This window comes from Tachysurus fulvidraco, chromosome 4 (genome assembly GCF_022655615.1).
Source record: "Tachysurus fulvidraco isolate hzauxx_2018 chromosome 4, HZAU_PFXX_2.0, whole genome shotgun sequence".
Classification (NCBI taxonomy): Eukaryota; Metazoa; Chordata; class Actinopteri; order Siluriformes; family Bagridae; genus Tachysurus; species Tachysurus fulvidraco.
Window position 1 is genome coordinate 24768774 of NC_062521.1, and position 18441 is coordinate 24787214.

Sequence of the window (18441 nt, forward strand, 5' to 3'; positions counted from 1 at the left end):
AGTCATTGTAGTCTGAAGCAGAGAGCATGCTGGGTAATCAGTGTACCAGACTGCTGGTTAGGTAACTCCACCTCTCTCTCTCTCTCTCTCTCTCTCTCGCCCTTATTCATGATAAACCATCAGTGTTCACGTTCAGTAAAAACGAAGGTCACACTGCAAAATATCTGTTTATGACAAAAACAGGAGAGAATAACATGCTTAGTTTAAACTCTGGATCTATATTAATCAAACCTATTCATTCTCTCTCTCCCTCTCTCTCTGTGTCTGTCTCTCACTCACTCTATCTCTCTCTCTCACTCTCTCTCTCTCTCTCTCTCACTCACTCTCTGTCTCTCTCTCACTCTCTCTCTGTCTCTCTCTCTTTCTCTCACTCACTCTATCTCTTTCTCATTCTCTCTCTGTCTCTCTATCTCTGTCTATCTCTGTCTCTCTCTCACTCACTCTATCTCTCTCTCACTCTCTCTGTCTCTCTCTCTCGCTCTGTCTCTCTCACTCAGTCATTGAGACACATAATGTAGAAATTGTCTCCACACACACACACACACACACACACACACACACACACACACACACACACACACACACACACACACACACACACACACACACACACACACACAAAAGCTGATAAGCTTGTTCGCTTTAAAAAGCATCTTGTGCATTAGATACCACCACAGTTATATTCCTGATGTTTGTGAGCTGGTTTCTCGCTGTGCTGCTGTTTCACACAGCTGCTTTGTGTTGTTCTGCAGAACGCGAGCTACAAAGGCGAGTTCTCGGCCTCTCACCCCACAGTGCAGATGTTTTGGGAGGTGTTCCACGAGTTTCCCTTGGAGAAAAAGAAACAGTTCTTACGTAAGTGTCGCTGTGCTCTGTGAGTTATTACTCCAGCAGTAGCGTGCGGTTCAGTATTCAGACCCACACCCTTGTTAGGACTGCAGGGAAACAGGTTATAGTTTACACGTGAGAAGCTAAAAAAAAAAGTGCGGGAAGCTTTTGGCCTGAATCTTGTTCACGGGGGTCTGAAAGTCTGAGGATTTCAGAAATTTCACCGACTGAGGTTTAGAGGAATGATGTGAAAAACAAAGAAAAAAGATTTCGCTTTTTGTTGATGAAGGAGGTCAGAGGAGAAAGGTCAGACTGGAGGTGAGCGAAAGGTCACAGTAACGTAAATAACCATTCTTTACAGACATGGAGAGCAGTAAAGCATTTATTTATTTATTTATCTATCTATCTATCTATTTATTTATTTATTTATTTAACAAAATCCCCAAATAAATATATCACATGATACAAATGGAACACTAACCATGGTAAATGAATTTAAAATGACGTATGGTGACGTACGCTAGCTTTAGCAGGATATTTTTAAAACGTTGAAAAATCAATCGTACTATAACGTAAAAGATGTAACGCTTAAGCAAACCTGCAAATGTAAAGTGCAGAAAGTGTCCAACATTCCACACTTCACTACTTCTTCAGTTCAGAACAGAAGCGCACTCTTCATCTCGTTAAGCGTTTGTGGTCACTACTCACCGGGTTTTGATGACGTTTCCCCTAAGCACGTTAACAAGCAGGAAAGCAACGGCTTCTAGGCGTCTAATTATAAAGCGTAGCCCGCTTTAGCCAGACATATCCAAAATGTACTAACACAGGAAGGGCGTCCGATTGTAAACCACCCACCATGTTTACTCAGCACAGAATGAAGGGAAGAGAAGAAAATAAGGAAAGAAAAAGGGAACATGAAGGAAGGAAGGAAAGAGACAGAAAGAGGGGAAAAAAGGAAGGAAAGAAAGAAAGGGGAAAACAATTAAGGAAAATTAAAGAAGGAAGGGAGGCAAAAGGAACATGAAGAAAAGAAGGAAGGAAAAAGAAGGAAAGAAGAAAGGGAAAAGAAGAAACAACCATGTTTACACAGCACAGTTCTCCAGACAGACGCCTCGTCCCAGTGAGCTAATCATGTTCAAACGTCTACATACGAGTGCAGAGAGCCGTTCACACTGCACGCTTCAATACACTACAACTAGGGCTTGTTATATAACATGGTCATATCTGACTTACCCCATTAGCCCTCTGTCTTCTTGTCCATCTTTAACCAGTGGACCTGTAGCAGTCAGAACGACCACAAATAAAATCCAGAAGAAAAAAAAAATGCTTAAACTCGGACACTAGAGACTTTCTACTTCTCGATGACTTCTGGATTCCTGTCGTGGCTTTGGTCTTCGTGAGAGATTCGGGAGGGAACAAACTTTATGAACTTACGAGTTTCAGTCTTAAAATCAAATAGAAAATAAAGAACTTTGGTCTTTTTGGGTCGGTTAAACTTAATGTAAGAATCATGAGTAATCCCGGTCGGGCTTCTGTTTGGTGCGGGTCTAAAAACAAGACCTCGTCCTCCCGTTTGTTAGGATTTTTTGTGTTTAATTCATGTGAAATCCTGCTCACGATGATCAGACACCGTGTGGGGAAACAATGAGCTGTAACTCTAACAAACTACTTAATACTTTAGAACTGAAGCACTGTTGAGACTAACGTTCTCTCTCTCCTTACTCTCGGCTCAGGGTTCCTCACAGGCAGCGACCGGATCCCCATCCACGGCATGTCCAGCCTGCGCATCATCATCCAGTCCACATCGGCGGATGAGCACTTCCTGCCCGTTGCTCACACCTGCTACAACCTGCTGGACCTGCCGTGCTACAGGAGCAAAGAGACGCTGCACTCAAGGCTCACACGTGCCGTCGAGCAGTACGAAGGCTTCAGCCTGGTGTGAGAGCCTCTTTCTTTCTCTCTCACACACACACACACACACACACTTGCACTTTCACCGGGGACGGAAGACGTCTGATCCCCCACGCAGAGCGCCTCCGACAGTGCGAGTTTGACAGTATACAGACTGAACTCTGAGCTCTGATGGGAATAAATCTTTTATTCGTGTTTTTTTTTTTTAAACTTTCAAAGAGTGTTATTATTTGGACCGCTTTTTACTTTCCTGTTCCTTTCCGAATACCGGGGTCAGCGTCAGGATCGTTATTGGGCTCGGTGGACAAGTTTGCCGTTCTGAACAGAGACAGGAAATATTTTTGGTCGGAGTTTTTTTCCGACTTTCTTTTTCTTTTCTTTTTTTTGGCATTTGTGCTTGGTAGAAAAGAAAGAACTCAAAAACCCCCCCCCCAGATCCAAGTCCTTGTCCTCTGAGCTTTTCAGACCTGCTGCTGAAGTGACGGAGAACGGAACAAGCCATTATCCAGACGTGAAAGTCTATTAACCGTCTCTGCTTCTTCGTAACTCGACCGGGGACTTCTTGCGGGTCCGTTTCCGATTTTGCCTTTAAGACGAGCCACTAGCGAGGAACGCCTAGGAGGAAGCTTTTCTTTCTTCTCACTTTAGCGTGCATGCAAGCGTGACCTCCAGAGGGAAAGCTGAGCCTGCTAATGACTGTTTAGAGCCACGATAAATATGTATATGGTTAAACCCAACAATGTTATTTATGGTTAGCTGAAAAAAAGAACGAAAGCTGAGCGTTTGAAAGCCGCGTTGACTGACGGAGCTGATTTTGTGTTGGAGGAAGGAGCTCCAGCAATAAATGGCTGATGTGTGTGTGAATAGTTTTGATTCGAATGCCTGCCTATGCACAACAGAGCCGAACGCTGGTCCCGTGCATGTCCAGTCTCCAGGGCGGAGTTTCCTGCTCCAACACTCCAGCGATCAGAGTCCTTTAATGTCCTGAGCAGTCACTCGTATTGCGTACTGGACATTTTAGCCAAGTAGTAGTAGAAGCAACACGAGGAAGAAAGGAAATGTGATACATTTCGTACCCTCAGGTAACGACGTGGAAGGCGGAGCTTCCACAGGACGTACAGCACGAACGAAACTAAATATCCGACACAAAATCTCAAATCAAACGTAATAGATTTTAAAACAAGAGGTTTATCCAACTGAACCGTGTCTCTGGTTTATCAGGGGTGGAGTTTAATCTACATTTAATCAGCCAATTGCACGTTCATGACTCAGTGAAGCTCCGCCCACTTTGGGTGCTTTTACCACAATGATTGACAAATTAAGGATGTTGTCCTGTCGTGATTAGAGTGTTGGAGCAGGATGTCAGAGTCCCGTGCTGGACTGGAGGTGTACCGCACCACCGCTGCTCTCTTATATAAACCTTTTTTCTTTCTTTTTTTTTTCTTTCTTTGTTTGCATCTAAATTTGAGTTTTGTTAGCTTTATCGTATATCGTATCTGAGGAACGTGCAGGGACGCAGAATAGGGCGATTAAAAGGGATTAACTTTCTACAGCCACAACGCTCTGACATCAAAGTCTTGGATCAGTATGACTGTGTGTGTGAAGTGTCACACACACACACACACACACACAAAATGAAGCCGGATAATGATGATGAAGAGGCAGAAGCTACACGAGAGGAGTTGTAGACACTCTGGGGCTGTGTTCAGTGTGTCCTCAGTGTTCATTCATCCACACTGAACCAAACGACACCAAGCCTTTCTGTCCCATACCTTACTGTCAAACTTCAGCAAACAAGGGCTTCTTAGTGGCTGCTGCTGCTGCATTCTTTTAGTAAAGTATATTTACTTTTATATCTCTCTCTCAAATGGAATATATTGTTTTATCTATTTTTGTTTTCCTTTCAGAGCATTTAAATTAAAATGAGAATTCCACCTCCCAACGTGTCACGTGTTCTGTGCTGTGATTTCTCTCTCTCTCTCTCTCTCTCTCTCTCTTTCCTTCTTACCCCATTGCACTTACTTTTACTTTTTTTTTTACACACCCTGTCCTTCTTACTTCCCCTTTTCTAACTCTCACTTTTTCTCTCTCTTTCATTCTTACCCCATTGCGCACACACACATACTCTTTGTATCAATCTCTTTTTTTCCTTCTTACCACATTGCACTTATTTTCTTTCTTTCACTCTTACACACTCTGTCCTTCTTACTTCCCCATCTCTCACTCTGTGTGTTTTTCCTTTCTAATCTTTAAAGGTCATTATTATAGTTTGGACATTAAAAGCTTCCCAGATGTATGGCTGTTACAGTAATGTTGCCAGAGGCAGTGATGAGTGTATGATTAGGAGTGAGTCGAACAGATAAGCGATCTGTCTCTAAATCACAGAGCTGGGAACGTCATCATAGTGGCCGTGTCCTCTGATGGGTTGTTTTGACTTTTATTATTATAGGTGCTTGATTTGTTTGGGTCTCATGACCTTAATGTGTAGAATTAACTCGTGCAAGGAACTTAATATATGCTGTCGGCCTCTAAAACTCCTAATTCCCAAAACCAGAGAAAAGAAAGACACACTTGCCTCTTTTCCACCAAAAAGAACCGGGTGCTGGTTCAGAGCTAGCGCTAGTGCTGGTTCAAAGTTGGTTCCACTGGCGAACCTTCTAAGAACCGGTTTGCCTTTCCACCGGTTAGAGAGCCGTCACAGCGCCGAGTGTGACATCACTGTATACGTGTCACGTGTCCCAGCAACGTTAGCGCAGCAGCGGCAAACACAAACACAACAACAATGGCGGATGTTGCTTTACTGTTAATGCTCATGGCTTTGTGAACCTACATTGGCATCCAAACGCGGCGAATCCGACGTGTACGTGCAGCTCTGTGTAATCTGTATAAACGGAGGTTGTAATCGATAAAGTACATAACGTTATCGTTAACACAGAAAAAAATTTAGCCTTAGCATGTAGCTACCCACTATCATGTGTGCTAATAAGTGATTATATCGCGGTAAAGTAAAAGTGTATTAAACATTAGTATACTTAAGGTACATTATCAAATGTGCTAACAGTAGCCCCGCCCCCAGCTCCCGCCCCAAGCGGTTCTTAAGTCTAGACCAGCAACGTTTTGGTGCTACTTAAGAACCACTTTTTCTGGTTCAGAGCCGGTGCTTTGGCTGTCGAAACAGAAAGAACTGGTTCTAAATTAGGCTCTGGCTCCGAACCAGCACTCGAACTTCCTCGGTGAAAAAGGGGCAACTGTGCCCTTTGCATTCCTGCTCGGGTGATGTGGTTATGAATGCTGAGCATTTTATAGAAGCTAAATATGGTGTAATCTTCCCAGGTGAATCCAGCCTCCTCTCCCGGATAAAGTAGTCCATGTGCTCAGGGTCTGTTGGTAGTTTGGCTACTTTGACTTGCATACGCAAGAGTATGTGTGTGAGTATGAGAGAGAGTGAGTGTGTGTGTGTGTGTGTGTGTGTGTGTGTGTGTGTGTGTGTGTGTGTGTGTGTGTGTGTGTGTGTGTGTGTGTGTGTGTGTGTGTGTGTGTGTGTGTGAGCATGAACCCTAATCAGTGCATGAGGGTGTGAGCGTGAACCCTTTGCGTGAGGATGTGATCATCGACCCTAACCAGTGCGTGAGGGTGAGTGTGAGAACCCTAACTAGTGTGTGAGGCTGTGAGCATGTACCCTAACCAGTGCGTGAGGGTGTGAGTGTGAACCCTAACTAGTGTGTGAGGCTGTGAGCATGCACCCTAACCAGTGCGTGAAGGTGTGAGTGTGAACCCTAACTAGTGTGTGAGGCTGTGAGCATGTACCCTAACCAGTGCGTGAGGGTGTGAGTGTGAACCCTAACTAGTGTGTGAGGCTGTGAGCATGCACCCTATCCAGTGCGTGAAGGTGTGAGTGTGAACCCTAACTAGTGTGTGAGGCTGTGAGCATGCACCCTATCCAGTGCGTGAAGGTGTGAGTGTGAACCCTAACTAGTGTGTGAGGCTGTGAGCATGCACCCTAACCAGTGTGTGGAAGAGAAAGTGATATTTCTTTGAAATATTTAGAATATGCTAAAGACCGTATGTGGAGAGAAAAAAGACACAACACCAGTGAGTTCAGTAAAAATAGGTTTTGCTTTAAGTCATATGTACAAAATACAAATAAATCATGTACTAAAATGTACACACTCTTATTCATGATAAACCATCAGTGTTCACGTTCAGTAAAAACGAAGGTCACACTGCAAAATATCTGTTTACGAGAAAAACAGGAGAGAATAACATGCTTAGTTTAAACTCTGGATCTATATTAATCAAACCTATTCATTCTCTCTCTCCCTGTCTCTCTCCCCCTCTCTCTCTCCCTCTCTCAATAAGAAAGCAGTCAGGTTGCTGTGACGCTTGTTGGCCCGTGTCATTGTCATTGTTACACAGTGACTATACAATAAAAGCTGGTTAGCGCCGGCAATAATAAAAGGAAAAAATACACACGCAAAACGTCAGCTTCGCTGGTTATCTCTGATCGAGATGATGTGCGTTTTCGCCTCGTGACTTATAAAAAGACTCAGGAAAAAAAAAGGTACAAACTGATTCTCACTAAATAAATTGCTTTGGCTACAACGAGCAAATTACCGCACTGAGAAAGCGTGAAAGGATACGTCAGAGATCGTCAGCCTACAGATGCGACTGGATTCCTACGTCACGTAGACGTGTATGAAATATGGCACCGTCATAAAAAAGAAGGATCGTAAAATGGTCAAATGGTGTTTTGTTTCCCTGAAGTTCCCATAACTGTCTTAACCTTCTCTCAGCTGATTTCAGATACAGAATCCCTCTTTGGAATTAAAAAAAATATTAGGGGAAAAAAAACAATGCCAGTCAAATGTCTGTGAACATGAATGCGTTTTCACTTATTCGTTCTGGTGCTGATTGGAAATCAGAGAGTAATTAATATGTTCGGGGTTTTTGTGATTATCTAAAGGAGGGTGTTTTGGTTGGGTGTGTGGTATTAAATGAAGCATTATTGAGCCTGCACTGAATAAAGGATCAGATCATTATGAGACAAACTAATACGTTGATTTAAAATCGCTTTGTCTTTTTTTTTTTTTCTTCCTCCTTTCCTTCAGTCAACACTAATAAGAATTCACTTGTGTGCTGGATGAGATCGACTCACACAGATGCTCTTTCTCTCTCTCAGAGCGATTGTGTTGTGATCTACACGTGAATTCTCACTGAAATAAAAAAAAAAAATATATATATAAGAATAATAAAACAAAAAAAAATCATTCATGGTTTAAAAAAAAAAAACAAAACAAAAAACCCACACACCAGGGTCTGATTCAGATAAAATGCTGCACGTGAGAAAGCAGGAAAAGTGAAGGCTAGCGCATGATTTCTGTGTTTTGTCTTTTGTTGTGAGCTGCTTTTTACGCAGGAAGGTTCGTTGTTTGATTTCCTAACACCCTCTCTCTCTCTCTCTCTCTCTCTCTCTCTCTCTCTCTCTCTCTCTCTTAATTCAAAACCCTGGATCATGCTTTTCTGCCACTAAGATAGGATGTGAGTTTGGAGCGAATAAAACGCCATAAAAAAAAAAAAAAACGCCTTTTCTAAATAAAGAAAGCAAAAAAAAATAAAAAATGGCATTGTGTCTTTGCCCCCCCTCTAAATCTAAAACCTCCAGTGGTTTTAAAAACGTATGACTGGCAGTGCAGCAGCAATCATCCCCAAATCTATGATCATGTGATTTGAAACTAAACAGGTTTTCTACCCTGTGAACTTCTTCTCTGATGAAACAGACGCTCACAGAAGGGTTGGACTCTGTTAGACGTACTGTACGTATAGAGCGACACCATGAGTGTGCAGGATGTGCCATCACTTGCTTGATGAAAGTGACTAGTTTCTCTATTGGTGGTGAAATCCAACAGGGAGGAGGAGGAGGAGAAGGGAAGGGAGGGGGGTATCTTCTTCAGCCAAATCTGCCTGAGAGCTACAGATGGCTTGAGAGAGGTGGGGAAAAAAAAAACCCACCCGATGTGCGACTTCGACAGGAGGGCTTTCGAACGAGCTTATTTAGCTTTTAGCATGAGCAGAGTCTGCTAGTCTTTGTGCTTCATCTCTTTGAAGCTGGATGCTAGATGAACTTCGAGGAGTCTCGTTTGCTGATCAGGACTTCCAGCAGCTTCAGCTTGGCCTTGATGTGCTTGTATTCGTTGTATTCCACCGCCAAGGGCGAACGATCTTCCTTCTGCACGTTTCTGTGGACCCAGAGCATGGTTAGCTAAGACGATCTGATCGGAAGATGCAGTAAGACGTTCTACCGAAGTGGTTTCTCTTTTACCTGCCGTTTTGCCTGAAGAACTGGTCCTCGAATTCACGCAGGTTTTTTCGGATTCTTTTCTTTTCCTCTCGAGCTTCCTGGAGCTGCTCCACCAGTTCCTGTCTGTGTTTGTGAAAGAAGGAGAACGTTTCTTCCTGTTCTTTCACGTCATATAAAGGTCAATATGTAAACAAATGTTGCAAAAAATGAACATGGCTCTGTTTGTAACGTTTCGATTTGCGTCGGCTTTCTCGACTGGCGACTTGTCACGTCTCCTCCCTTTTGTGTGTGAAACTCTATTCCAGTCACATGCTTTCTACATGCTGTGAGTTTTTCTAATAATGCCGTGCGTTTGTACGTCACTTATCACAGTTGAGGGATGGATTTTTATTTAAGCCCCAGCTGATGAATTCTTGAACCTGATTGGTCAGAAGATGTTAATTAACTGTAAGGTTAATTAGAATAAAAATATATGTGTAAGAACTGATTGAATTGATTGTATCTTTTCTTTTGATCTCTATAAGATGTTTATGTAGCGTTTATGAAAGCTGTATCTTTACATTTATCCACCCCAGGAGAATGTTCAGGACTTTATAGCTTTGTGTTAGAAGATGCGTATTTATTTGTTTGTTTGTTTGTTTGTTTGTTTATATTTTTTGTTACTTTAAAAAAACAAAACATAGGCTGGTGATGACGGCTAGTGATTGTTTCTAACTGCTGATGCTAACTTGTTCTGTGACATTGACTGGAACTATAAACAGATAAAAAGTTCAAATGATGCAGTTCATTTGCAAATTGCTGTAGTATAAGAGGAATAAAACACATCATGCTGACGTAGGAAAATAACGCCATTTGTGCTGGTACTAGTACCACTGTCGTACCCCCCCATACCACCCCGTCGTGGATCACATTAACATCATCTCGTCTACTCTTGTCGGTGTTCTCGTTAGCATGTGGCACTCACATGGTGGCTGCGTGCAGGTTGGACAGTCTCATGTCAGTGCTGTTCTTTGAAGGCGACAGCTCGTCTACCGGTGAAATAAAACCGTCCACCTCCTCGTCCAGGTGGTCCAGAAATCCCAGCATGCTCAGCTCTGGACGCACCGTCAGCTGTGTAAACTGCATCCTGTTGTCGTTGTCTTCGTCCGAGCCGTCCTCTTCCTCCTGCACAGACGATGGTTTACTCCTGATTAGTTAAATAATGAAAGGCAGAGCTGGTCAGCTGGAGGATGTTCAGGTAAACCCCATGCAGGAGTCAAGCAATCAACACTGTTGATTTAATCAGAGTTTGATTAATGAAGGAAAGCAGAACATTCTACTGAGAGGTCAAGATCAAGATGTACTCATTTGCACATTCCCAAATCATCACAGCAATGCGAAAGGAATACAGAATTTTCTTTCTAACCCTTAGCCACTGCAGCTGTAGTGTGTGTGTGTGTGTTTGTGTGTGTGTGATATAACAGTGGAAAAGAATCGCAGCAGAACAGTGAGCTAAATTTGGTTAGAGGGAAGTTTCTCTAAATAAGAAAAAAAAAAAAAAAAACCAAGCGTTTGGGGTGAAACTAATGACATCTTGAACTATCTGCTCTTAGGGAGTTTTATCCAATGATTTTAACCCTAGAGCAATCAAAAAAAAATCATCATCATTGTAGAAATTCCCATCTTTTAAAGGATAAATCGTATTGCTTTAGAATTTATTTTTGCAAATAATTCTTAGAGTCTAAATATGTTTTATATAAACAGCTGCCCTAAGAGTTATACTGTGAGCAGGTTTGTTAGTGCGAAGCCTTTTCTGTAGCGGCTCTCCTCTGTGGTGGTCCCACACACACACACACACACACACACACACTTCAGATGCAGTGGATTGAGATTAGATTAAAACCTAATTGAGTGCTTCTTTAAGCCTCTTTATGCATAGAGCATGAAGTCAATACAACTGATTCTCACAAGATGTTTCTTCTTCGTATCACCACACGCCATGCGCAAGAAACTCATCTGCATGGGTTTAATCAAAGCTTCACAATCAGTATGAGGGGAAAAATCACAACTCTCCAAGCACTTGAAAGCTACTGATTTGGGATGGTTACGTGACCCCAATCAACAGGCTGCAACCAAGATCGATTAATTGGAGTTAAGCGGGGTTAATCGGAGGGACCGGATGTTACGCTCGGAGCATTTCTGATTGTCTGAGCAGTGGCTCTTCACCTTGCCGTGGTCAAAGAAGAGAGCGGGTTCCCCCTCGATAATGGGCTGCAGCTGAAGGCCTCTGCGCTTGCTGGACGGAGAACCCTGCTTGTGGAGGGTCATAAGGAAGGAACCACTCAGAACACTCACCCAGGATCAACCAAAAAAATCAGCTTAACCCACTACACCAGCAGCTTTAAACTGTTCCTAGATCAGCTAAACTCGGTCACTGTAAGCATCTAGTTTGTGTATGGATGCTCCTGCAGTTCTATAAGTTATGTCCTGCATCATGATGCTAGTCATGCTAAATATTTGTTATAACTAATGCCAATGTTACTCCTAACAATATCACAACAGTCAGAGATGCCGGTGATGTGTGACATGTTTTTCAAATCTCATTGCTGCTCTAGAGCCATGAAATTCTCTCCTGGCTGCTTAAAAGATCCCGCTGCTAGACGTGTGTGTGTGTGTGCGTGTGCGTGTGTATAGAGGAAAAGGAAAAAGACCGTACTTACAATGACCGGGATGGTGGATGCTCTGCACAGGATCTGTTTGACGAGGCGATATCGATCATATAGTGGCTTCATGAGCTGTCTTTCGGTCTTTGTGATCTAGAAAGAGGAAAAGTAGAGTTAGTATATGAACAGAAACTTGATCTGCTTAGTTGCATCTGCTTTCTCTGACTATATGTTGCTCTGATTGTAATCACCTCAGCAAAATGAGCAAACAGTAAAATCTGATCTGCTCGGATTGTTTTTTTAATCCCTTTTAATTTTAGTATCACTGCCTGTAATAAAACGGCGAATAGACGAAACTGAGCTGTGTTTGACCTGGTTAATGAGCTGAGGCCCTGATGCAGATGAGAGTAATTACAGCACTCTAATACACCTTGATTCAATAACAAACAGCTTTTATCACAGTACAATATCCTCTGTTGGCTTTGGAACAAGCCAGATGTGTTCAGCTTTCTGACAGCCTGAACGGTCTTGAGAGTAAATTGTATTGCAGCTTGTACATGTTAGTCTTGATGGAGTAATGGAGGCAAAACGAGAGCACCAACTTCTTATCTGACTTATCTACTCTGCAGGCTACACACACATACAGCCTTCAGTTTTCACACATTATTCCCTCTCCACTGGCAATCTGGTGCACCATGAAAATGAGCATTAGATGATCAGAAAGCGAGGGTTATGTGAGGTGTTGCGATGCTACCCAAACATACACGCACTCACCGGTCTGCCATGGATGCCTTCGTAATACAGCAGCGCTTTCTGCAGAGCTACTTTCTCTGCACCGATCTGTTCTCTGGTCATATCCTGTTTTGGAAACACACGTATTTTCATCACTGAGACAAATAAATTTACTATAATCTGACTATAATAACTGGTTTGCAAATCATTTAGACTTTAAGGTGTGACGATGATGAACTGTAGACGTCTGCTTCTGTTACATGTGACGGGGAGAGAAATGGAGACTAACACTGGAGACTCCTTCCATAAATGTTAAAATAAATGTATTCTTACAGAAAACATTATAGGTCTTTGTTAATTAATACCAAGGTTATTAATGGTTTATTATTGGTCTTATGTGGGGTGTTTGCTGTACATGTCCCTGTAGTTCTTCCTATAGAAACATTACTGGTTTTTACATATACTAATATTAATATATGCACTAATATTAACCAACCAGGACTTCTGTCAGAACTGCTGTTATAGAACATGAATCAGCGCTTGCTGACTAATCAGAACAGAGAATTCAGTAGCGATATGCTATAAGCGCTTGCCTTGATGTCCTCGGGTCGGCCGGACTCGACGCGTTTCTCCTGCATTTTGTTCATCACCGTTTCCAACGTGCTCTCTACAGGCGGTTTGGGCGTCTTTGCCTCGCTGCTTTTCTTCTCCAGCTGAGAGCCGAAGCTCTTGGGTAGTGTGTTGCTGCGCTGCCTCGGCAAAGGAGCCAGATCTTCCTCTGACTTCATCAAACTGTGATCTGCGAGAGTTCAGGTGAGATGTTAAGATTTTTTCTCTTTTAAATATCAAATGCTTTTCCTTAAGCACTTAGACATATACATTTTTAACCCCAGAGGCTTATTATCCAGTCTACAGTAAAGACAATGCTTAAACTAATATTAAAAAGCTGTTCTGCCTGGACAGTTGTCTGGTTAACCTCACCCAACAGCATTACAACAGCATGACTATGGGACTTCTTACATTTCTGGCTAAATAGCCGACGACTGACCTTTGAAACTGAGAGAGGTTTGAGTGTTTTGATTTTCCGAGTACTTAACAAAAGCGTCATGAGTGTTGGATTAGCCTGACTTACACGATGCTAAGCATGCTAATTCTTCCTGTCCTGCTTTGTACGTGAAGTGTTACAGGCATACCTTTGAGGTCTTTGCGAAGCTTGGCCAGCTCATTCATCCATCTCAGGACCTCAGGGTTGGCTGCTTTGTCACTGTGTGACGGCTGGAGAAGGAAAACACAGCGCCCATTATTGTTGTTACAGGAAACAGACTCGCAAGGGGTCATTTTGAAAACGCAGTTCTGGTATCCGTTCGGGTTTTCCTGCAGCTGTGTCACGAACCTTTGGAAAGTTTCTGAAGTAAAAGCTTTTACTAACCCTGTATTTGCGATCTTCCTCAAACTTTTCTTCGAACTTGCGGATCTTTTTCTTCAGGTTGTGTATCTTTTTAGAGAGCTGCGTTGACGTGAGCTCCTCGCATTCGTTATCACAGGAGCCGAGTGAAGAACTCCGCCGTCGGCTAAACACCAAATACAATCAAAACATAATCATACACCCGAAAGATCATCAATCGTAACCCTAAGAGTCACTGAAAAGATTATTAGTTTATTCAAGACCTTCTATTGATTTAATAATAACTCTCTGGCACAGCCAATCAATGTCTTCTTCGAGACAGTTAGGTGAAGAAAATCTACTACATTTTCTACTCCTATTCATTTAGTTGTATGCCAGTAAAATGGATATTCCTAATGTTTTTTGTTTAAAGCAACGCCGACTCGGTTCTCGGTTTCAGACTGAGACTTTTCAGGTTTGTCTCACCTGATGAAAGAGTGCGTGTTGGGTGGTGACGGCGGCACCTCGGTGTCATCCAGGTACTGCTGCGAGTTCCCGTAGGCATAGAAGCGTGGTGAGAGCATGGGATCCGAGTCTTCCTCCAGCAGCTGGCGGATCATTTTGCCCCCGGTGTGGGGAGAGAGGTGAGCTTCCTCACTGTCTATGTTGTCTCTGTGCCACGACGAATAGGCTGGCACTGGTTCTGTCACCAAAACACACATACATGTATTTATATATATATATTGACACAAATCCAGAGACAGAGCAACTGAACTTCAAACACACACACACACACACACACACACACACACACTCAGCCTGTTATTCATGTTGAACATGTTCTTGACCTTTAGAAACTCATGGTCAAACAAATAACTTTACAGCTTTCTCATTGTTTTTAACCTTCTGGATGTGGATAAAATCCCCAGACTAGAATATGGGGTTAATATGGGGTTAATGTCAGAAATTGAAATCTGAGGCTTGGTAAATTGTCCCTTAGACTCAGGAACAAAGCTTAACTTAAGCATATGATTGATGTAGGAGAATAAAAGCTAGAAAGCACTTTAGAGCTGTTGCCAAGGAACAAGCGGCGACAATGCCAAGACTGCAGCAAAGGACGCAAGGTCATTTAAGAGCATACGTGCATAAAAAAAACAGCCACGCGTGTCAGGGTGTGCATCATGCTTCAGAGCTAAAGTGCTTGGGTCTTTGTTTTTTTTTTTTTGTTTTGTTTTGTTTTTTTTGAACAGTAAGATTCCCACAGAGTCTTTGTTTTTATTGTTACATGTACAGTAGCTGCTGTCATTGTCATGCGATACACAGTGTTTGTTTATGCGGTTATTGTACCAAACCATTCATGACAAGCTTAAAGCAAAAATATGCCATTATTAGCTTAAATAGAGCTTAATGGTCTAAATCATTTAGTCAGGACCGTTCCAATAAAGGTCACCAAAGAAAAATGTAGCTCTCATTTGTGAGCTTGCATCACCTCATAGTAAAAGGTATGAAAACTATTTGAACTTGTACTGAAGTTTAACGGCGTGTGGAAAAGAAGGACGATGAAGCGATAACGTCCGCGAGTGACGCGATCTGTGATAAAGGTATGTGAGAAATATGTGAGAGAGCTGAAAATGAAGATGTTCTACCGACTCAGATATAGGCGTGTGCTTTGTACCACAGCGCACTTACTGTCACAGCGGGTGGCTGAAATAAACAGCTTTGGCACTGACTACACTAGGACAAAGGTTGTTCCCCCTCCCTCTCTGCATGTCCATTTCAGCAGCCTCATCTGCTGTCTGTACAGCCTCTCTCCAGGGGAGTCCCTCTATAAATCGCTACCTCCATGTGCTCCCTTTTTTTTTTTTTTTCCGTTAAGGCAAGACTTGAAAGACAAAGAGCAGGAATAAGATGCGTAGGACTGTCTTTTGATCACGGAGCATTGTCTTGCAGTGTTATCCTTTAATCATGGACCATTGTTTAAAATGAGCTCATCAATTAAAGGAACACTTTACATTTCTTTTTAAACGTGCCTGTAGTATACATGAGATCACCACAGACAGGGATTTTGACACTTTTGACACAAAACAATAAGGGAAAATAGTTTGAAACTATGAAACGAAAGATTGAGAGAACTTTTTTAATTAATAATTAATTCTCGCTAATTTGATCCTCAGCTTGGGTCACTGTGTCGGTCAAAACTCGTGCTTTTTTTTGTGTAAAGTTCTCCGGGTTCCCCAGTTCACACCACAGTTCCCTGTTCAACATTGTGAATGAGTGTGCGAGTGTGTGCAAGATGCCCTGAAATGGACTGGCTTCCCATTCAGGGCGCATTCCTGCATGACTCCCAGTGTTCCTGCGATAGACCTAAGCTTCACATTGACTCTGACTTGTAATAGAGCGGCTACAACAGATGAATGAATGAATGTAATTACAGCTGTTTCACAAGTCTTATTTAACTTACAGTACAAACATTGGATGCTTTCATAGAAGTCCCCTGACAGTGTCTTGTATAAAAGTGGATCGATATCCTCACAACCACCAAAGACTTCTAAAGACTTTCGAATTTTCTCTGCTCATTACAGTAATGTGGAGATTCTTGTCCCACACACACAACATATGTAGTAGATCAAAATTAAACTCACAATTTAATCCTTTAAAATACAAACGATAAAACAGCAGCAACCCAGAAAACGCCCATATTTCTATCCTTCAGGAGTGGCTCTGGATGAGAATATCAGTGTGTACAATCTATCCTCCTTTGCACAGCACCATTTTGTGGTTTGTGGAAAAAAGCATGCCATAAAACAGGCATGCTAAAGCAGAAAGCTGCGGCTGCCAGTCCTTTAGCTTAATTCCAACAGCTCCATCAAGTTAAAGGGTAAAAGTGACTCAATCTGGCAACTCTCCCAGTCGGGTCAGCTCTGGGAAGCCTGAAGAGACGAGCACTATGTCTGTGCCAGGGTGAAAACAGAAAGACACTGCAATATTATCTTTATATGGCCTAGACTCCCAATGATAATGTCTTGGCAGAGAGGAGCTGTGTGTGTGTGTGTGTGTGTGTGTGTGTGTGTGTGTGCGCCTGTGTGTGCAGGTTTCTGCACATCTGTGACAGGCAGCAGTGTAAAAAATAGTTTGCATAGAGGAAGGTGTGTGTGTGTGTGTGAGAGAGATAGAGAGAGAGAGAGAGAGTGTGTGTGCATGTGTGTGTGTGTGAGAGAGAGAGAGAGAGAGAGAGAATAATGCATGCATTATTGTGTGTTGCCCATAAATGTGATATAAATAGCAATATACAGCTTTTTTTTTTCTTTTTTTTTTTGCATTTAACTATGGCACTATGATGATAACATACCCTTAATCATACTGCTGCAAGCTTTTCTGTTTACCAAAAAGCAATATAAACACAATTACATTCATATTGCATCTTTAACTCAGCAATAAAAGAATAGAACTTGAATCTCTTCCCAGTTGTCATGTGTTGTTTTTGCCACACTGCCCATTTTGTTCATGAGAAACCTGTTATCAGTCCGTGCTGCATGCAGTATGACAGGGTTAAAAACAAGATCCACAACTGAGAACAAATTGTTTGGCTTCACATGCAAAAAATTCATGAACGCTCTACAGAGGATTCAAATAAAAATGTCCACGAAGACTGCAAGATTACAAACAGCCTGAATCTCACAAACAGCTCTGATCTCTCCAATCAGTCGTAAGGCTTTCGCACAAACTGCTGAAACTTCCAGAAAAATGAAGCCTTTTATTTCGACCAGAAGAAGTAAATGTATTATATTGTATTCTGAAGAAACAGAAATATGACCAAAGTCATGTAATCTGATCTCTCAAACACAACAACATAGCTTTGCAGCTGCCACCCATGTGCTGCAGGAGCAAGACGTGCAGAGGAAAAAGAAGAAGAAGAAAAAAAAACGAGAAGGAAAGACAGAGGCAGGAAAACAGTGAGACTGACCTCCCCAGTTGCTGTCCTCCATTAGAGTGGACAGGTCCAGTCGTGGAACGTCCTCGAAGCCGTCTGAAGGCTCCGGGCCGTTGATGGCCTCTTGGATCTTCATGGCAGGCGTCTAGCAAGGGAAAAATGAGTGAGAGATCAATGCAAAATACAGCAGAGCAGAAGCTGGGCGCTCCTTAAGTTCAGTGGAGTGCTGCCTGCTTGTAGCCCAGCCCATGAGGCAGGGTGAGGAGAGGGGGCGGGGCTTATGCACCAAACCCCCTTCTGCTGATCCGTCCTGACCAGAAAAACATCCTCCCATCTGCCTCACACACACACACACACATACACACACTTGTTTGTCTCAGTAGCTGGAAAAGGCGGGAGAGAAGTGACGAGGGGAGGAGGGAAAAAGGAGAAGGGAGCAGAAAAAAAAAGAAACACACTGAACATGCAGAGCACGCTGAGCACGCAGGCAGACTGACAGGAACTTCTGTTATTGCCTATGTGACCACAAAACAACTAAGATTTCTCTCATTTTCTTCTCTCTATGATTTCCTTTATTCCGTTACTCACTTGTTCACATTTTCTCTCTTTTTATAAACGATCTTTTCTGCATTTGGATGAAATTCTAATGTGGACCACATGTGGGACATTTCTCCCCTTCACACACACACACACACACACACACACACACACACAC

The 18441-nt window shown here is 42.6% G+C and overlaps 2 protein-coding genes across 11 annotated transcripts in view; one reads left to right on the forward strand and one right to left on the reverse strand.

The window, feature by feature from the left end:
• LOC113642390 (probable E3 ubiquitin-protein ligase HERC3) overlaps window positions 1-4207 on the forward strand; it is a 35462-nt gene extending 31255 nt beyond the window's left edge. For 4 of the 6 annotated variants that reach the window (XM_027145832.2, XM_027145836.2, XM_027145833.2 and 1 more), the window contains exon 24: window positions 2562-4207. In XM_027145832.2, coding sequence (XP_027001633.2) covers window positions 2562-2882 — 321 coding nt within the window. In that variant the 3' untranslated portion in view covers window positions 2883-4207. Of the gene's footprint in view, window positions 1-752; window positions 856-2561 lie in introns of all 6 variants that reach the window. The other 2 variants (XM_027145834.2, XM_027145837.2) reach the window with 1 other exon arrangement.
• Window positions 4208-6836: 2629 nt separating this feature from the next.
• fam13a (family with sequence similarity 13 member A) overlaps window positions 6837-18441 on the reverse strand; it is a 64209-nt gene continuing 52604 nt past the window's right edge. For 3 of the 5 annotated variants that reach the window (XM_047812143.1, XM_027145879.2, XM_027145877.2), the window contains 11 exons: window positions 17760-17871; window positions 14282-14498; window positions 13841-13982; window positions 13605-13686; window positions 13005-13210; window positions 12454-12537; window positions 11737-11832; window positions 11243-11329; window positions 10002-10201; window positions 9059-9160; window positions 6837-8975 (listed from right to left, as the gene is read on the reverse strand). In XM_047812143.1, coding sequence (XP_047668099.1) covers window positions 8852-8975; window positions 9059-9160; window positions 10002-10201; window positions 11243-11329; window positions 11737-11832; window positions 12454-12537; window positions 13005-13210; window positions 13605-13686; window positions 13841-13982; window positions 14282-14498; window positions 17760-17871 — 1452 coding nt within the window. In that variant the 3' untranslated portion in view covers window positions 6837-8851. The remainder of the gene's footprint in view (window positions 8976-9058; window positions 9161-10001; window positions 10202-11242; window positions 11330-11736; window positions 11833-12453; window positions 12538-13004; window positions 13211-13604; window positions 13687-13840; window positions 13983-14281; window positions 14499-17759; window positions 17872-18441) is intronic. The other 2 variants (XM_027145882.2, XM_047812144.1) reach the window with 2 other exon arrangements.